Raw genomic sequence first — 16767 nt, forward strand, 5'->3', positions numbered from 1 at the left:
AATGCTAATAACATCTGTTTGTTTTTATTCCTGTTAGGAAACATTATACATGTGTTGATGAATAAATAAAACAAAATCGTGCTGCCCGGTGTCTGGTATCAAGTACACTAAGCACCGCTTGTAATGTCCAGCGAGTGGCGCTAGTGCAACTCTCCGGTTAGTGCATTGTTCTTCTGTTGACGGAAGTCCTCACAGAAGAAGAGAGGAGCTACGATGGTGCGTGTGAAGTCCAGGTAAAATGTGGTATTCTTGTGTCATTTGCACACGTTTAGTGTGTTCACAGGTTGTATCTGACTGTATCCCTTTTGTCGGTAGGTATTTACTGTGCGAAGTCAACGTGTCAGACAGAAGCCGCCTGTTGCTGCTGGATGACAGGGCTGTTGCAGCGGCAGTGAAAGCAGCGGTGGCCCGAATACACGGGGACTATGGGGCAGCTCTCTGCAGCATCAGATTCTCTGGTAAGCAGTGGTAGTAGCAAATACTCCATAACAAGTAAAAGTCCTGGATTTCATTTCTTATCATATAGTTCTTTCAGGATATTATAGTCTTGACTGAGCTCTCAGTGTTATCTGATGGGTTTTTTTTCCCTTTCTAGTGAAATATCTGAATGCTCATACTGGAATAGTACTCCTGCGTTTTTCCAAAAGGTGTTACAAACTCCTCTGGTCTGCATTGCCTTTCATTACCTGTATTGAAACTCGTGGGCACATAATCCCATGCTTTCTGAACTGTTTGCATGTGGGAGGTGAGAACAGCAACAGCATCACACATTTCATAATAAATCAGATATATATCTTAAACAATCTCACTTGAACACTAATTAGAGGTATATTTTTCAGGAACAATTAGAACATGTCAGAAGTTTTTGATCCGATATAACACCCAGCAGCTACATCGAATGCTCCCTAAGTGCAAAAACGAAGGTAAGGGATTCAATTGACTGCTGTGTAATAGTTTATGAAACACCCTGAACTCTGCAATTACAGGCAGTAGTGATCCATTAATTGATTTACCTGTTTGTGATTTAACTCACCTGTAATAAAATTCCCCAATAACTTGGAAGGTTTGCCAGTGTTGAACATGAATCTTCTTGAATCTTACAGGATATATTGAAACATTTCACTTAAGATCATTTTGAATTTTGTATTGCAGTCTGTAGTTTATTCAGACCATTTATTGAATACAAAACATTGATTACATGATGGACAAAGACAAATAACTTTGACACTGACTGGCTCCTTCTCTCTTTTTTTTTCATTTGTAGAAGAAAAGCAACAGGTTCAGACAGCTATTCTGAAGTGCTCTCTAATGGGAGGAAACAAGGAGGCATTTGGAGAGGAATCAGATAGTGAGGAAGATGAACAGTGACTTCAATGAAGTAAAAGGTGGCGGACTATTTTTGTTACGGGACCGATACAAAGGAAGATATGAAGCATTTGAAGAAATGCATACTCCATTCTGTGGATATATGATTTACTGCAGCTGCTCAGTGCATTTGCTACCACACAACTGACTGACTGTATACCTGTCTTCAATAGAGGGACACATGACATGATGTTTGTTACATAAATAATTACCATCACATAACACAAAATAAGACTATGGCCTAATTCTGAAAAAAAAAAAAACCACACTTTTTATGTTTTTATGAAATATTTTCTATTTATACTATGTTTTGAGCTTATGTATTTTGTTTAAAAAATAAAGCACTGTATTTGAAGATAATATATTTGTCCTAGTGTCCTTAAAATAAAGTTCTGTACAGCAGTTGCGTTGTAGGCTAATTAATTCATCCACTGTCAAACAGCCAAAAATATGGATTTATTTCCTAAAATAAGTTTTGAATTGAACTATGAATGGTCATCAGAGGAAGATGAGAGAGAGGAGAAGCTGAATCCATCTGAGCACACATCCAGGTTTGTCAGTGTTTCATCAGCGGAGCTCAATGACTTGGAGAAAAGCAACATACTGTCAGATCAGAAGGCAGAGTCGGCTGTGCCTGTGAAGCGACAGTCCACCATGCAGTCACCAGAGACTTATTTCACCGGCTGCACAATTAATGGAAACATGCAGATAAATGTGTATAAAGAGTAAGTGCCTGGCGCACCATGTCTGCGTTACATAGCAACGGTGACAGCGGAGTCCTGAGGGAACTATTTTTGTTGGCGGAAGACAAATAAAATGCTTAAATTATCTATTTTGTCCTCATTTTTCAACATTTCTTAATCAGCCTTGCTTATTTAACTGCCTGCAGCCTCGTGCCTACGACCGAATCACAGCCGTGACGATATCACAGTACAACATCACTCCCTCTCGTGTGATATTGCTTAAATGTAGACCATTCAAACATAAACAAATTGGTGGTATAGGCTACAGTTAAAAATATTCAAGATGCAGAGATATTTATATGCAATCTTTATCGGCTGACTTAACAGAACCTTTAACAATATTGCCAATACTGTGTCATACCGTATCAGAATTATATTGCTTATTAAACCCATTAATTACCTAATCCTACTTAAAGGGGAACACCACCTATACTAAGAATTACAATATTTTATTTCCATGGCTAAGGAAAGATTAATCAGTATTTGTGAACATGAGTTACTCTCTCTCAAAGCCAGAAACCAGAGAAGTAAATCTCAAATTTGTGATGTCCTCAAGTAAAAAGTCTGGATCTGCTCTGTAGACAATGAATTCCTTTTTTATACCCGAATGAGCTTTAGGGGACTTTCCGTTCACATCAGGGATCCAGGCCTGGATGATGGTCAGTGCTAGGGTATACTTAAAAAGTGGTCTCCAGTTTGGTTCATGTATACTCTGGTATGGTACACATCAGGTGTGAACACCAGCTGTACCATAACACAGAAAAGGGTTGCTATTTAACGCAACTACAAGGCGTTTTTAATGGGTTATGAAACAGTCTCAATTTAATAGGCTACTGATAGCTCTATATCAGATGGCAGCACAGACAGAGACAGATCTGACTTTGTTGCCACCTTCAATCTGCAGTCGGAGCTCTGGCGGGAGGCAGAGAGCTCCGTGCCCAACAGCAGCAGCAGCTCGTCCTCCAGCCAGGAGCAGAGCTTCACCCTGTCGCTCCACGGGCCCCCACTGATGACTGTCTCTGGACCAGCAGTGTCCCTTCTACAGCGTCTTTTTCCACATTCAAGGAAACAAAAATGTCACACAGATGATGACACAAGTTTACTCACATAGTGAACATTACTAATGTGAAACCTGAGCAGCGGGTGAGTGGAAAAGGGAGAGCAAAATTAAATTTTGAAAATGGACGTAGTTACTCTTTAACTTATGTTGGTTGTACCTTTATAGCCAACAAAGCTTTGACGACTGCATTTCCCACAGTTCCTTGCTGGGCCTCTAAACAGATTTGCAGGCGGTGGTACAAGAAACATCCGGGGCTTTCAGGTTCCTGTTTGGCGACCCGTCGCCATTAGTGCAAGCTCGTTGTTTCGGATATATTTTTTGATCAAAATCTCGGAATTGCGACGTTTTCCATCTTTTGGAAAACATTTAACGCCTTGTTAAGGGCATTTTGTTTTCCTTAACAAGTAAAAAACTTAAATTCGGGGGGTCTTGGCCCCGCGTGGCGAGCTTTCGTCCTCTCTTCCAACAGTCTGCATAACTTGAGACGCCGATATCGTGTCTCTTCTTTTTTCTCCGGTTGTTTTATTGTCAAGATGTCGCCGTGATGGGGTCTCCGCGTTTGACAGAAATGAATCAGGGCCTTCGTCGCCTGACCCGCACTCACTGCAGCCCGTTTTCCCCTTTGGTTTTTCATTTTGATGCTAGAGAGCTCAGCGGCTCTCTACTCGGAGCTCGGCCCCAGCACCGCTCACTGCACGGAGACAAACATGGAGAAAAACCCCAACAACAGCACCAATACCAAGGTTCCGCCTCGTTCCAGCTCCACAGGCCCAGCACCGGCAGACTCTAAACCCAAAACAGGTGAGTCAACATATCAGCATACACACACGAGGTTTTCAAATTTAATGTGTGCATATGAAGCTAAACACTCGTTGCCTTGTGGCCTGTTGGGGCCTAGCAGTAGCGCAGAGGTTGTTTATCTTGTATGGCTGACGTCGCTGTCAAAACATTTGGCCCTCCAACAGTCAGAACTGTGGCTAATGATTGCACACTGCACTATTTTTGAAATACCATCTGCTCTGTTATCATGCACCACAGTTGTCACATTCGTGGATGCAGACACAGTGATACATCTTGACAATCGACTTTTGCAAACATGAAGTTTTACATCTAGCTACTTGTGTAATTTGCACACCAATCTGAATATGTGACAGTTAAATAAGGCCACTCTTTGAATGTTAAGGTGTTTTTGTGTGATTAGGCTAAATTACCTATGCACAATTTTAAAATAATTTCATTACTTTTGTACGATCATATGTTTACTTAAGAGGTAGTTGTTTCTGACTTAAAAGAAAATGGTGGACAACCCATGTTGAAGCTTGAAAATGCATAACCAAAAGAGACTGACCTGTGCCCCCTTTAATGTCAGTATAATTAAGTAGCCTATGTTTACATGCCTTTATGAAACTAGGTCACCAAGTCTCCCATATGACTTACTTTTTCTTCCAGCACTTTCTGGTTAACAACAAATCAGGCATCAACAAAATAGACATACTGAAGGATAATATTTCTGTATTCATGTTGCTAATATTTTCTTTTTTTTCTTTTCAGAAAATAAAAATAATGGAGGCTCCAAGCGCTACAACCGTAAGCGTGAGCCCTCCTTTCCTAAAACCGACAGTTTTCAAGGCCCTCGCCACACCAATTCACAGAAAAGCAAGAATTTTGACAAGAGACCCCCTCAGAGAGGTGGAGGACGACAATATGGAGTTACAGGTGGAGGACGACGTGAGGAGGTTGGTATTCTTAAAGGATCACCCTTTTAAAAAAAGCGATGTGAAAATAATTTCAATAATAAGAAAGAAGATCTCATCATTGAAGATTTGGAACTTTGAACAGAGGCACAGCATCAGTTTTAAGTTCAGATATGCATTATTGATTTCTTATCCACCTTTGTCTCTCCAGGTAGTAGAGACACGCCGGGCCGAGTTTAGCCCGGCTCAGTTTGCTGGACCGAAAAAAATAAGCCTCAACCACCTGCTGAACTTCACCTTTGAACCCCGTGGAGGTAATGGTGGCATCGGAGATGGAGGCTCCTCCGGTTGGGGCCGCCGAAACAAGTGGGGCCACAAGCACAAGCCCTTCAACAAGGAGCTTTTTCTGCAGGCCAAGTAAGCAGCCCCACCCTACAATACATAACATGGATCAGACAGCCTAAAAATGTGGGAGTTATCTAACTTTGTGTGTTTCAGTTGCCAGTTTGTGGTGACTGATGACCAGGACTATAAGGCTCACTTCACTGATCCAGACACTCTGGTCAACTGGGACTGTGTGCAGCAAGTGGTGAGTGCCTGTCAACTGCTGAGCTGTGCTACTAGTACATGCCTATAAGAAATAAAACCCACATTCATTTACATACCGATGCACATAACGATAATCCATTTGTGTGCGTCTACAGCGCATCTACAGTCATGAGGTGCCGTCTTGCCCTATCTGCCTCTACCCTCCTTTGGCAGCACACATCACCCGGTGTGGACACATCTTCTGCTGGCCATGCATGCTGCACTACCTGTCTCTTGGCGACAAGAGCTGGTCAAAGTGCCCCATCTGCTATGAAGCAGTTCACACGGCTGACCTGAAGAGGTAAATGACAGATAATCAAAGCATTATAGACAGCAGTAGGAGAGAAGTACATATTTATTTTAAAAGGATGTACAAGGGAAACACTGAAGCCTTCACATAGAGGCAGTTTAATTTATTTAGGTCTGATTGAGTTTCTTTGACAGTTTCATTAAACAAGTCGTTTATTTTTGCAGTGTGGTTGCTATGGAGACCAGGCAGTATGCGGTCGGTGACGTAATCACCATGCGCCTGATGCGGAGGGAAAAGGGGGCTCTGGTGGCCATGCCGAGCTCTCAGTGGGTGAAGGTGGAGGAGCCTGTTCGCTTTGGAGGTGAGAGACAGGGGCACCTTTAACTGTGAAACAGATTGTTGATTTCCTCTTAGCATTATCGTCCTCAATTATTTTATATGACTTACAGTAATTCTGTAGCACCTTCTACATACATACCTACTTGTTACATCCTCAAACAAGTTGGATTATGTTATAATAAGATTTACGACCATCTCTTGTAGACAGAAATGCAAGAGAATCATTTTGCACTTTGTATTTTCAGTGTTAGTGTAGTGTATACCTTACCACCCATTCAACATGTGATGACGTGTTTTCTAGATGCGTGTCTAAGCCCATACTCCAAGCTGCTGCTGACCTCCCCGGCACAGGTTCTGAGCCTGTTGGCAGAGGAGAAGGCTGTCCTGCAGGCTCAGCTGAGCCAAGAAGGGGATGCCCAAGGGTGTTTCATCCAGAGCGCCCTTTGTCTTTTGCAGGTAACTAACACTATATTTCTTTCCACACAGTACATAGTTAGCAATAAAATCATTGTATGAATTGAGGGCATTTAAAATAGATACATCGAACAGGCATGGAAAACATTGCTGCTGATAATGGATAAAGATTTTTGCTTTGCCATTAAATATAAAATCAGCTGTCTCTTGCCTGTCTCCAGGTGGAATATGAAACCCACTTTTTGACACTAAGAATAAAATACATGTTGACAGATATTTACCTCTCCACCTGGATGTCTTCATGCTTTAGGAGCGAGAGGAAATGCTACTGAAGCAGCAGAAGGCAAATGTGGAAGACAGCCTTGATCTGTCCTCTCTAACTCTGGAAGAACCTTCTTCTCCTGTGGAGGAAGTGGTTTCTAACATCAGCAGCACCAAGGTGGGTCCAAAAACACATATTTTCAACATTCATGTTTGACATTATGGTATCTGTTGGTAATAGGATTAAATTATTTCACTGGCATGTTCCTCCCCAGCATTGTAGCTTCTATTTTATATGGTATTATTGGTATGCTTATTATTAGTAAAAGGTCTCTTTCCTTTGTAGCCTGTGCTGCAGTACTCCTCTGCATTTGATGACGAGGTGGCGGAGGTCCCAGAGGATGCCACTGCAGAGCTTCCAGGCTTTCCTGAAAGTATTTTGGAGAGTGTCCTAGAAGAGCCTCCAGAGGCTATGATGGATGCAGCCCCAGAGCCCCAGCCTGATGAGGAGATCCCTGCCAGCCAGACAGATTCAGGCCGCCCTTCAACCAGCGTGGTGCATGGACCCTTTTACTATTTCTACCAAGGTGGGTAATTCCCTGGACTCCTGCCTTTTCCTTGACCTGCCCACTAAAATCAGACAAAGTTGATTTTTAAGTTGTGTCAGGCTTGGATGCTGTGAGGGTAATGTTACTCTGAGGAAACTGTGAACTGAAAACATCCTGCTTACATAAGAACCAACACTAAGAACAATAGTTTAATCCAGCTACAGGAAGACAGAGAGCAAATCAGCTCAAATCAGCTGTTCACAAGCTAATAAATCTTGTTTGGTTAGTAAAAAACAGAATCAAAAACATTACCATACCTTAATCATAGCTGGAAAATCTTGTAAACATTAGTCATTAAAACAGTAAACGATGTCTTGGAATCTGACCAATAAATAGTACAGGAAGCCTGCTTGTCTTGGCTTTATGGGCTGTTGGTTTTTCAACCCTCACCTTTAAGTTTCAGTGTTGACTCAGTTTTTTCCCATTACCTTTTCCTCCCTCTCCCATGTTTCTCAATCCAGCTGACGACTGCCAGCAGATGTTCCTGCATCCTGTGAATGTGCGCTGTCTGTTGCGTGAGTACGGCAGCTTGGAGGCCAGCCCTGACTCCATCACTGCCAGAGTGGTGGAGATAGTGGGACACACAGTCACTGAGGTCAGCAAAACAAGGAAACACAACCTCATACTATTGATGTCATTTTGGTGTGGCTGTTTCAGCAGAGAATGTGGCAGTCTTATATATATTATGTATATTTCTTCCGTATTTTGTTGGTCTGCTTAAGTCACAACTGTTAAAACATGGCAAACTGCTTAAATTGATTTTCCAAACATGTCTCTGATGTAGGAGATCCGTCGTCGGCATCGCTATCTGGCTCATCTGCCTCTCACATGCGAGTTCAGCATCTGTGAATTAGCCCTGCAGCCACCAATCTTGTCCAAAGAAACCCTGGACACATTCGCAGGTCAGAAAACTTTGCCTGCTTTCAGGATGTGAATTTACATTTCTAGCAAGGAGATTTCATAGATTGTAACTGTGGCTTGTATACTATTTCTTCCAAACTACTAGATGACTTGGAGAAGAGAAAGCGCCTGAGGCAGAAGAAAGTGAGGGATGAGAAGCGCAGGGAGAAGCGAATTGAAATTGAGGAGAACAAGAAGCAGGGTAAATGTAAGTACAGCTGATGAGGTCCCAACTGACATGATACTTCGAAATAATTTATGCAAATCTGAACGATATTAGGCTGAGGTCAGTAACTGTATTTGCCCTCATTTGTCCCCCTCAGATCCTGAGGTGCATATTGGATTGGAGAACCTTCACCATTTCCCAGCATTCGGGTCTCCTCCTCACAACAGCAGCCCCCCAGTACAGCCTGACTTTACATTTGCCCCCCCTTCACCCCTCAGCAGCAGTCCTTCCTCTGGTAAGAGCAGCTCCATCCTCTGTGATTATTGTTTCATGCTGTAATTAAACTTCAGCTGTTTATGTCTTATATTTTAATACTGTGAGCTGAGCATTCCTTTTGTTGTTTTAGATGGGATGAGATTCCCAAGTCTGAATGCGCAAAGCTCTTCACCTATTGTGGGTAGTGTGGAGGATGACTCCCACTGTATGTCCTTTGCACAGGTGTGTATGGCAAACACACAATTACTAAATTAGCAGCATTGTTCAGTGACGCTGCCTTTTTCGTAAGGGCAATGCAACACATAACTGAAGTGCTAATGTTGTAGCACATGAGTTATTTACTTGACATGGTTCTGTGTCCTGTGTAGATGCTAAGAGATGGGAAAGCCAGAGTTGATGCTGGGCCCAGGATCACTCCAAAGAAAGGTAGTGCAAGATTGTAGATGCTGTGGTGACTTGAAAACCTAATGTTACAATTTTTAACCACAGCACAAATTAAAGTTAGTACTGATTCAGAAACTTGCAATACTTGCACGAAATGGGTACTGTAACTTTAAATTCAATTTTAGGGTCCCCTCTAATTAAAATAGAAAGGTCAAGACAAAGCACTGGAATCACTTGAGGTCATGCATTTTGTGTTAACATTGAAGTAACGTGCATGAATTAGATGAATATACTCAAAGAAGCAGACTAGCTCTTGGTGGTGGGCTGCAGCAGTCAGCTCAAAGTTAACTGGAACAGTGTCAGTGCACCTTATTGACAACTGACTACCAAGTAACAAAGAGATTGATCCTACTTCAACCAAGAGCCAATTTTGAGATATTACATTTGGTATCAAAGGAAAAATCTGTTAATTTATCATAAAACTAGTCCTGAATGTGTAACTTCTTAAATGCTCTGTTGGACTTTTCTTTAAAAGACAGGTAGCATGTGCTGATAGGTGTGGGGGTGAAATAGCTGGAGCTTTGTGCAGCATTGTGTATTTCCTGTTAAGCCTGTTTCTTAACAACGGTTGAGTAGTGTAACACCCTGAAGGCTGCCTAAAGTAAGTATTGCGTTTGTGCCTTGCAGATAAACTGCTAGCTCCCCCATCAGCAGACAGCGACGGAGAGAGTGACGGGTCCGACCGTGTCCCTGTGCCCAGCTTCCAAAACTCCTTCAGCCAGGCCTTTGAGAAGGCACTTCTGCAGCTGGACAATGGTGCAGCTTCTCCTCCACAACCTGTGGTCGATGCAGGTGTGGCATCATTGAATCACCTCCGTCTTATAAATTAAATTTTGATAGTTCTTCCAAAGCTGGAGTGTTTGTTTTGAGGCTGTCACTCATTCTTGGTGTCTGTCTTTCAGATGAGAAAGGAGGGAAAAAGAAGAAGAAAAAGCAGAAGCTTCTGTTCAGCACATCCATGGTTCACACAAAGTAGACAACACTGAAGTTCATGTAATCATCCTGTTTCTTGAGTTGATCCTCCCACTGCTGGTGTGTTTTTTTTTACTTCCATGAAGAACTTTCTTGGAACTATAAACATGGAAAAGGGTTTTAGTATGTAGCCAAAGTTCATGCTGCTTTCAGTCATTGTTCTGTGGGCTTGATCCATTTTTTGGTGACATGCCATCAGTTTAATTTATATAAATTTTCATTGCACAGCTAGGTCAAAGCTTTGCAGCTACCTCCTGTCACACCGAAAGCTGTATGGATACATTTTGTTCAGATGCTAAAGCAAGGGGTACAACAAGGTGCTGGCTTTCATTTTGTATGCTTTTAGGCTTTTCCTGCCTTCCAGAGACCTGACTTTCGTCACAGTGGTTGCTTTATGATGTCCAACTTTTCTTAGTTGAAGTTGAACCTAAGCATCTAGGATCCATGAGTAATATTGATAAGATAATTCTTGGTGCATTATAATAGAGTAGCAGTCAGCCAGCTGCAGATACATTGCACCTTTATATCTTTCCAAGGTACTCAGTGCTCAGATATCAGCCTGGAACTTCAGCTTAGAACAGATGGAAGCAAATAACTATGGATAAATTTCAGTGTTTACCACAGGTAATAATTTGGGTTAGAGCTTCATTACCCTTCAAGAGGATAGATTTTGGGATTAAGGTCAATGCCCTGGTATTCTGTAACAACAACATGAATACACAATGTTGTAGTAACATTGTGAGGAAATAAAAACACAGTATTGTATTAAAGAGGTGAGGTCTGTTGGCTCAGCAGAACTCCAGTATATCCTGCGTGGTTAAACCATAAGTACGCACTTTCTTCTTATTCAGTTTCTCCTCTGTGTCATCTTCTGTTGTAGAAGGTTTACTAACTTTAACATTATGCCCCCAGTTTAATTTCAGTGTTGAAAATGTGTGAAATTGGAGAATTTCTGACATTTAAAGAATGCTTCTGAGACCTGTAGAGAGGCCGACTGAAAGTTTGTTTTGTTTGAGGGTTCTTTAATTCACCTTTAATTTTGAGCAGGTTCAAAGACTAGTGAAATAACTAGTCTGATGAAATAAATAAACAATTATGCACAATCAAGGAACTGACTGTTTGATGATGCTTTTAGTAATGCCAAAGATGGTAAAGGATCAGTTGATAGATGCAGTACTTACTTTTCTCCACATGAGGGCAGTCCTGACAAGTCTGATTTGAAAAGTATAATCTATTATGAAGTTATCTCAGCGCACATGCATGTTTGGTTAGTATGATCAGGGTCAGACGTGACTGAAATTAATGCATTATGTGGGGTTACCCTTTTCACACAACAGGTCACTGCATCCAGACAGACATTAGCTAAAATTTTTATACTGTTCTTCTTTGTGAAACAGTAAGTTCCAAACGGGTTTATTTTCTTGAGAATGAACAATTATTTCTGTATAGCTGTGATGGGATAATTCTTGTCCTATCACATCCTGTCTAGCGGCAAGCAAATGATGCGTCAAGTTATCCGCATTCAGCTGGACAACAGCCCGGAAGTCGAGTGATTTACCTTTGATAGACCCGGAGTTGCACATAGTTTATTTTGGCTACTCACCAAAGAAATGTCCTGCAGACTAGAACGGACCTGACAACGTATGTTGATGTAGGCATACATTAAAGGGATAGTTCAAAAATTTTGAAGTGGGGTTGTATGGGGTACTCATCCACAGATAGTGTGTTACATACAGTAGATATCAGTCAGCACACTTCCAGTCTGGAGAAGCAGGCTGGAGCCTGACATGGAAGCCAAGCAATCTACTGCTGGGAATACGGTCAGCAACAAAACATATTTTAGCCACCTTATAAAAGTCACACTAAAAAAATCAATATCAGTATGACTGTATGCAATTTTTGAGTAATTGTACAGCTTTACCTTTCTGTCAGACAACTATTTTCAACGGGATTATGAAGCTGTTTTATTGCTCTCCTTGAGGCCAGACTCCATTGAGAAAAACAGTGATTCAACAAAGCTGAACAAAGGAGCCGCTAGTCTTCCACTGCCTTAGAGTTGTTTTGTTTGTGTTACTGTGTGACTTTAAAATGATTAGTTCAGATTCACCAAAGTCACACAACAACACAAATTAACTGATTGATGCAGTAGTGGACTCTGCTCCTGTGCTAAGCAAGCTAAAATTACTGTTTTTGTCAATGGAGCCTGGTGGCCTTGACGAGTGCATCGATGAGGAACTGAAGCTGATTTCGGCTTCTCCACAAGAGCAGGCTATCTGAAGGAAACGTAGAGTGTTGAAAACACTCTCAATATGGCATACACTTAACTTAAAGCTATACAGATTTCTTTTAGGTGGGACTTTTATAGGTGGCTTAAATTTGTTTTGTTGCTGCCCCCATCCATAGCAGTACATTGCTTAGCTTCTGTGTCGGACCCCAGCCTGCTTCTCGAAAGTGAGTCGACTGACATCCACTCTATGTAATACACTGACTATGGAGAAGTAGCATATTCAACCTCACTTCAAAAGAATCCCTTTAATGTCTCTGGTCGTTATACTACATTACTACTCTGGCTCTGATATTAGTTCAGTGTGTGCTTGTGCTATACTTTATTTTGAAAGTATGAACCGGAAGACGCATGTTGGGCTGGCACACTTGACACTGCTGTAGAGGCTAACCAGTCAGTCGGCTTGTTCAGCGCTGTCTAGTCGAGCCTGTCAACAACACTGCAACCTGAGACGGGATAGCCAGCCAGTTGGCTAGCTAAGTAAACCAGCTAAGTTAGCTGCACAGCTAGCCCCTGTATTAACCAACTATCACGACTCGTAATTATTCCTCCGAGTCGGCGAGATGTATTGTTTTTGAAGTTGTTTCGACAAGAGAAGAGGCAAAACTGACTTTCTCATTTGGTAAGTTGTCTCCAGTTCGGATCAAACAGCCTGCGAAAGACAGGTTCAGTCAGTGTTTCCATTTTGCGAGTCCAGCTTCTTGAGTTGTTAGCTCACCGTTGCTAGCCAGCAAGCTGTTGATGCGTTTATCTTCCCTCGTATTTGAAGTCCCCGGAATTATAACACAGTTTGGACTCGACGTTTGCCGTGAATGCATCTTGGTCATTCAGAACTTGGGGATAGTTTTTGTGCTTTAATTGCACTCCTGGTCTGAGCAGGCCAACTCTGTCTTTTCCTCAGCTGGACCGGGTACTGTCCGCGAGGTAACGTCAACGGTAGTTTAACGTTAGGTGAGCGGACAGGACTTGTTGCTAATTCTAGACTGAGACAAACTGACTTTCATGGAAATGGCTATTATTGAAAATCATAAAATAACTGTGGCTTGGCTAATTAGTAAAAGTCAGCCACTGTTGGATATTCAGATTTATTTGACTGACTACAAATTATTTGTATTAACATCTATTAATTGATTATCTGCAGGTAACTTGTGTCTTCATGTCTGTTCTTTTTATGCAGATCATCTATTAAGAGTCAGTGTATTGAGTATTCCATACGCTGACTCTTAATTGATGATCTGCAGGTAACTTACTGTATGTATTTTTGGGGGTTATCTCTGTAGCATATGACATGTACACTGCACATCAAATCTAGCCTTTTGGTTAACTGTTGCATATTTAAAGTCATGTTTAACTGTGTTTTGCCTTTGTTTTAAATTACTTTTAAATGCCAAGGAAGCCCTAAAAACCACGTGCTTAATAATGATGAATATTAGATACAGGATAAACCCTGCATAGAGTCCTCTTGGGTGACAGCAGACAACAGAGGTTATACATTTAGATGTTGCACTGGTTACTTTGCATGTTTGTGGATTGTAATCAAAAGCGTTTTTGTACACTGTGAGAGACTACACTTCTTCTTTTAGTTGCTAATAGATTAGCTGACATGTCTGTGTCAGGAAATGTCCTTTGTATAACTGGCTGAACCAGGTTACTGACTTTATCTCCTTCTGTGTTGCTTCCTGCTAGAAATCAAAGAAATGCCTCTGTGACTTTTGCTGCACCTTTTTCTTAAACACAGATGTATCATGTTAGAAATTATACAGATCTTGGACTTTTTTTTTTTACTTTTTGTGGCATTCAGCAATGAGTCTTGTGTGAAATACTTACATGTCTAAGGCTATATAAGGCAGATACTTCCCTAATCCCTGCTGTGCTGCTCGACCCACTACACAGTGAATGTTTAGCATTCCATCTTAGCGAAGGCGTTTCCTGTCAACATCTAAAGTTCAAGTTTTCAACTTTTCAATCTCTCTTCAATGAGCACAAGACACCATGTTTTCTCAGTATCATTATGTTTCCTTTTCTCCCCATTTCCCATTTTGATACAGTGAATTTATGAATAAAAATGGTGTTGTCAGCACTTAAGTTGTGGAAAGTTATCAGAATAACTTATCACTTGATGTACATAAAATGTACTGTGCAGAAAAAGAACAGACATGAAGACATGGCTCATATACCAAACAGTACTGTAAATAGTATTTATAGCTAGATCTGGCATTCACAGATTGAATTTACATAATAATAAGGAGTGTGTGAGTGATGGCAGGTAAGCAGTGATAGAAGAACAGGAAAAGGTAAACACACTGTAGGGCAGCATTCAGTTAATGACTTTCCTCATGCATTTTGTTGTTTTTTCATATCTTGCCAAATATGCCACCATCTCAAATGTAAGGGTGTGACTGTGTTTACTCAAGTCTGTGTCAGTGTAAACATCATCATCTCTTTGCTTCATTATGGAGGCGTGAGAACACCGAAGTGACGAAGTATTTGGACAGCCCATAGCAGCTCTGCCGTGATTTGTCTTCCAGAACCTTAATCGCAGCTCTGTTGATGAGTGAAAGCTTGTGTGCTTTGTTGACACAAAGTGTGTTCCTCTTAGGCTCCTTCAGCTCCTTCCTCCTGTGTGATATGACATCGCTGCTCAGTTACAACAAAAGCCAGAGCTCTACAGCAGACGGTTGACATTTGGTCAGGTAAGATATGCTGGGATTACCTCGCAGCAGTTGGATCTAGCATGTCTTTTTTTCCCCCAAAAGAGCTGTTGCTGGTCTGTACAGCAACAACACAGCAACATGTGGAAAGCATTATCGGATGTGAGGAAGGAGTCTCTTAAAGGGCTACATACACAGGAGTGTGTGAGTTGTAATGCTTTCTGTCTTTGTTTTCACTATAGAAACAACTGATAAAACCCGATTATTGTCATAGTGTGTCCAAAAAAACATGATCTGGGGTTATCTCATACTAATCACGTTACCTTTATTTTTACATTGAGGAGTTGGTTCCAGGTATGTGAAAGTTTATGAGGGGTGGAGCTGATTGTTAAATGGCAGTGTGGTGTGAGCTTGCAGTGGAAACTCCATTCATTATGTGAGCCTGATTTGCCTGTGTCACAACATAAAAAAGAAAACAATGACATTGTGCAGATGTCCAGCCCCTCCCCTGTCTCAGGATCCACCTGAAAGGTACACAGTCCTGATCACTACTGTGCCAGTAATTCAGCCCAGTGATGCACATATTACACAACTTAATTTGATAGATAACACTTAATTACGTAAAATGAGCAGTGGATAATACATTATGTCGCATGTCATTGCAGAAAACGTACAGGTGTAATTAATCAACAGTAATGACTACTGCATTCAGTTGAAGGTAGAGTTGTTCTGGTACTGGTTTCAGTGTGCTTTTGATGCTGCCTAAAATGCTGCATCAGGTATCCACAACTACGCAAGTCTATTTACAGATCCCACTTTTTTTTGTTGTTGTTGATAACTTTTAAAGTAGTTTCACACCCAGTTTGTGAATAGTGTAACATTAGCCATTAGCAAAATGTCACAAATTTTGCAATAGTCTAAACTGGAGAGTCCCACCAGTTTAGGGTTTAAGTTGGTTGTGAACAACTTTTGTTAAATTGCAGTGGTATTGGATCCGTACTCGGTATCTCTTGATACACAAGTTCAGATATCGAAATCGGTATCGGGATAGAAAAATGGTGTTGGAACATCTATAGTTGCAGGGTCTTGGTATTGTGCATGTTGGCTTACTGTGATGCTTGAATGACTCTGAGCCACTGTTGATAGTGTTGGGTCCTGTTCTTTTTCTGCTTTGAGGAGTCCAAATGTCTGCTGTGAAGAGGCTCCTATTTTTCTTAAATTATTGAATATTATCAATAGAGAGACTTCCAGTGAGTGTTTCATGAATGCTGTGTTGTGTCCACACACTTCCAATCAAATTAGCACTAGGTATTTAACCCTAAATAAATTATTTTTTCACAGCAGACATTTTAACTTGTCACTGAGGCAAAAAGTCCAGTGTTACTAACAATGATAAAGATAACTGTGTTCTATTCAAGTGACCTGGTAGGCTATGACTGTGCGACAGTGAGTCAGCATACACAATACCAGGACCCTGAAGCCGAAGCTGCTAAATGGAATTTATCCATCATTAATTTCATTATTTATGCCTCTGTGACCTGCTGTCAAAATGTATTTTATGAAAAAGGTCTATCAGCGTGAATATGGATGACAAAAACAGTAATTGATTAATTATATCATCCCTTATTTAGCTATCAGCACACGTGATTTAACCTGCTGGAGTGATCATCAGTAGCCTTGTGTAAATAACTTTCTGGCTCATGTGTGTAATTGTGCTGCAGTGTAAGGCACTCCCAAGACAAAGTCCACAGT

The 16767-nt window shown here is 41.2% G+C and overlaps 3 protein-coding genes across 3 annotated transcripts in view; all 3 read left to right on the forward strand.

Moving 5' to 3' along the window:
- The first annotated feature begins 163 nt into the window (after positions 1 to 163).
- Positions 164 to 3286, forward strand: pop5 (POP5 homolog, ribonuclease P/MRP subunit). The gene is made up of 5 exons (XM_049578441.1): positions 164 to 233; positions 316 to 458; positions 596 to 745; positions 840 to 923; positions 1265 to 3286. The coding sequence occupies exons 1-5, from the start codon at positions 214 to 216 to the stop codon at positions 1366 to 1368; spliced, it is 501 nt and encodes a 166-aa protein (XP_049434398.1). The 5' UTR covers positions 164 to 213; the 3' UTR covers positions 1369 to 3286.
- A 142-nt stretch (positions 3287 to 3428) lies between these two features.
- rnf10 (ring finger protein 10) lies at positions 3429 to 11187 on the forward strand. Its single transcript, XM_049578440.1, has 17 exons — positions 3429 to 3969; positions 4720 to 4904; positions 5074 to 5279; positions 5361 to 5451; positions 5567 to 5751; positions 5925 to 6061; positions 6341 to 6495; positions 6764 to 6892; positions 7061 to 7301; positions 7784 to 7917; positions 8107 to 8224; positions 8329 to 8430; positions 8546 to 8683; positions 8795 to 8886; positions 9033 to 9090; positions 9736 to 9900; positions 10011 to 11187. Exons 1-17 carry the CDS (start codon positions 3807 to 3809, stop codon positions 10082 to 10084), a joined length of 2373 nt encoding a protein of 790 aa, XP_049434397.1. The 5' UTR covers positions 3429 to 3806; the 3' UTR covers positions 10085 to 11187.
- Positions 11188 to 12762: 1575 nt separating this feature from the next.
- Positions 12763 to 16767, forward strand: part of si:ch73-138n13.1 (titin homolog) — a 29960-nt gene continuing 25955 nt past the window's right edge. Inside the window, exons 1-2 of the mRNA XM_049577987.1 lie at positions 12763 to 12986; positions 14964 to 15057. The gene's annotated coding sequence lies outside the window, so the exon portion shown is untranslated. The remainder of the gene's footprint in view (positions 12987 to 14963; positions 15058 to 16767) is intronic.

Source organism: Epinephelus fuscoguttatus, linkage group LG6 (genome assembly GCF_011397635.1).
Source record: "Epinephelus fuscoguttatus linkage group LG6, E.fuscoguttatus.final_Chr_v1".
In the NCBI taxonomy this organism is placed as follows: Eukaryota; Metazoa; Chordata; class Actinopteri; order Perciformes; family Serranidae; genus Epinephelus; species Epinephelus fuscoguttatus.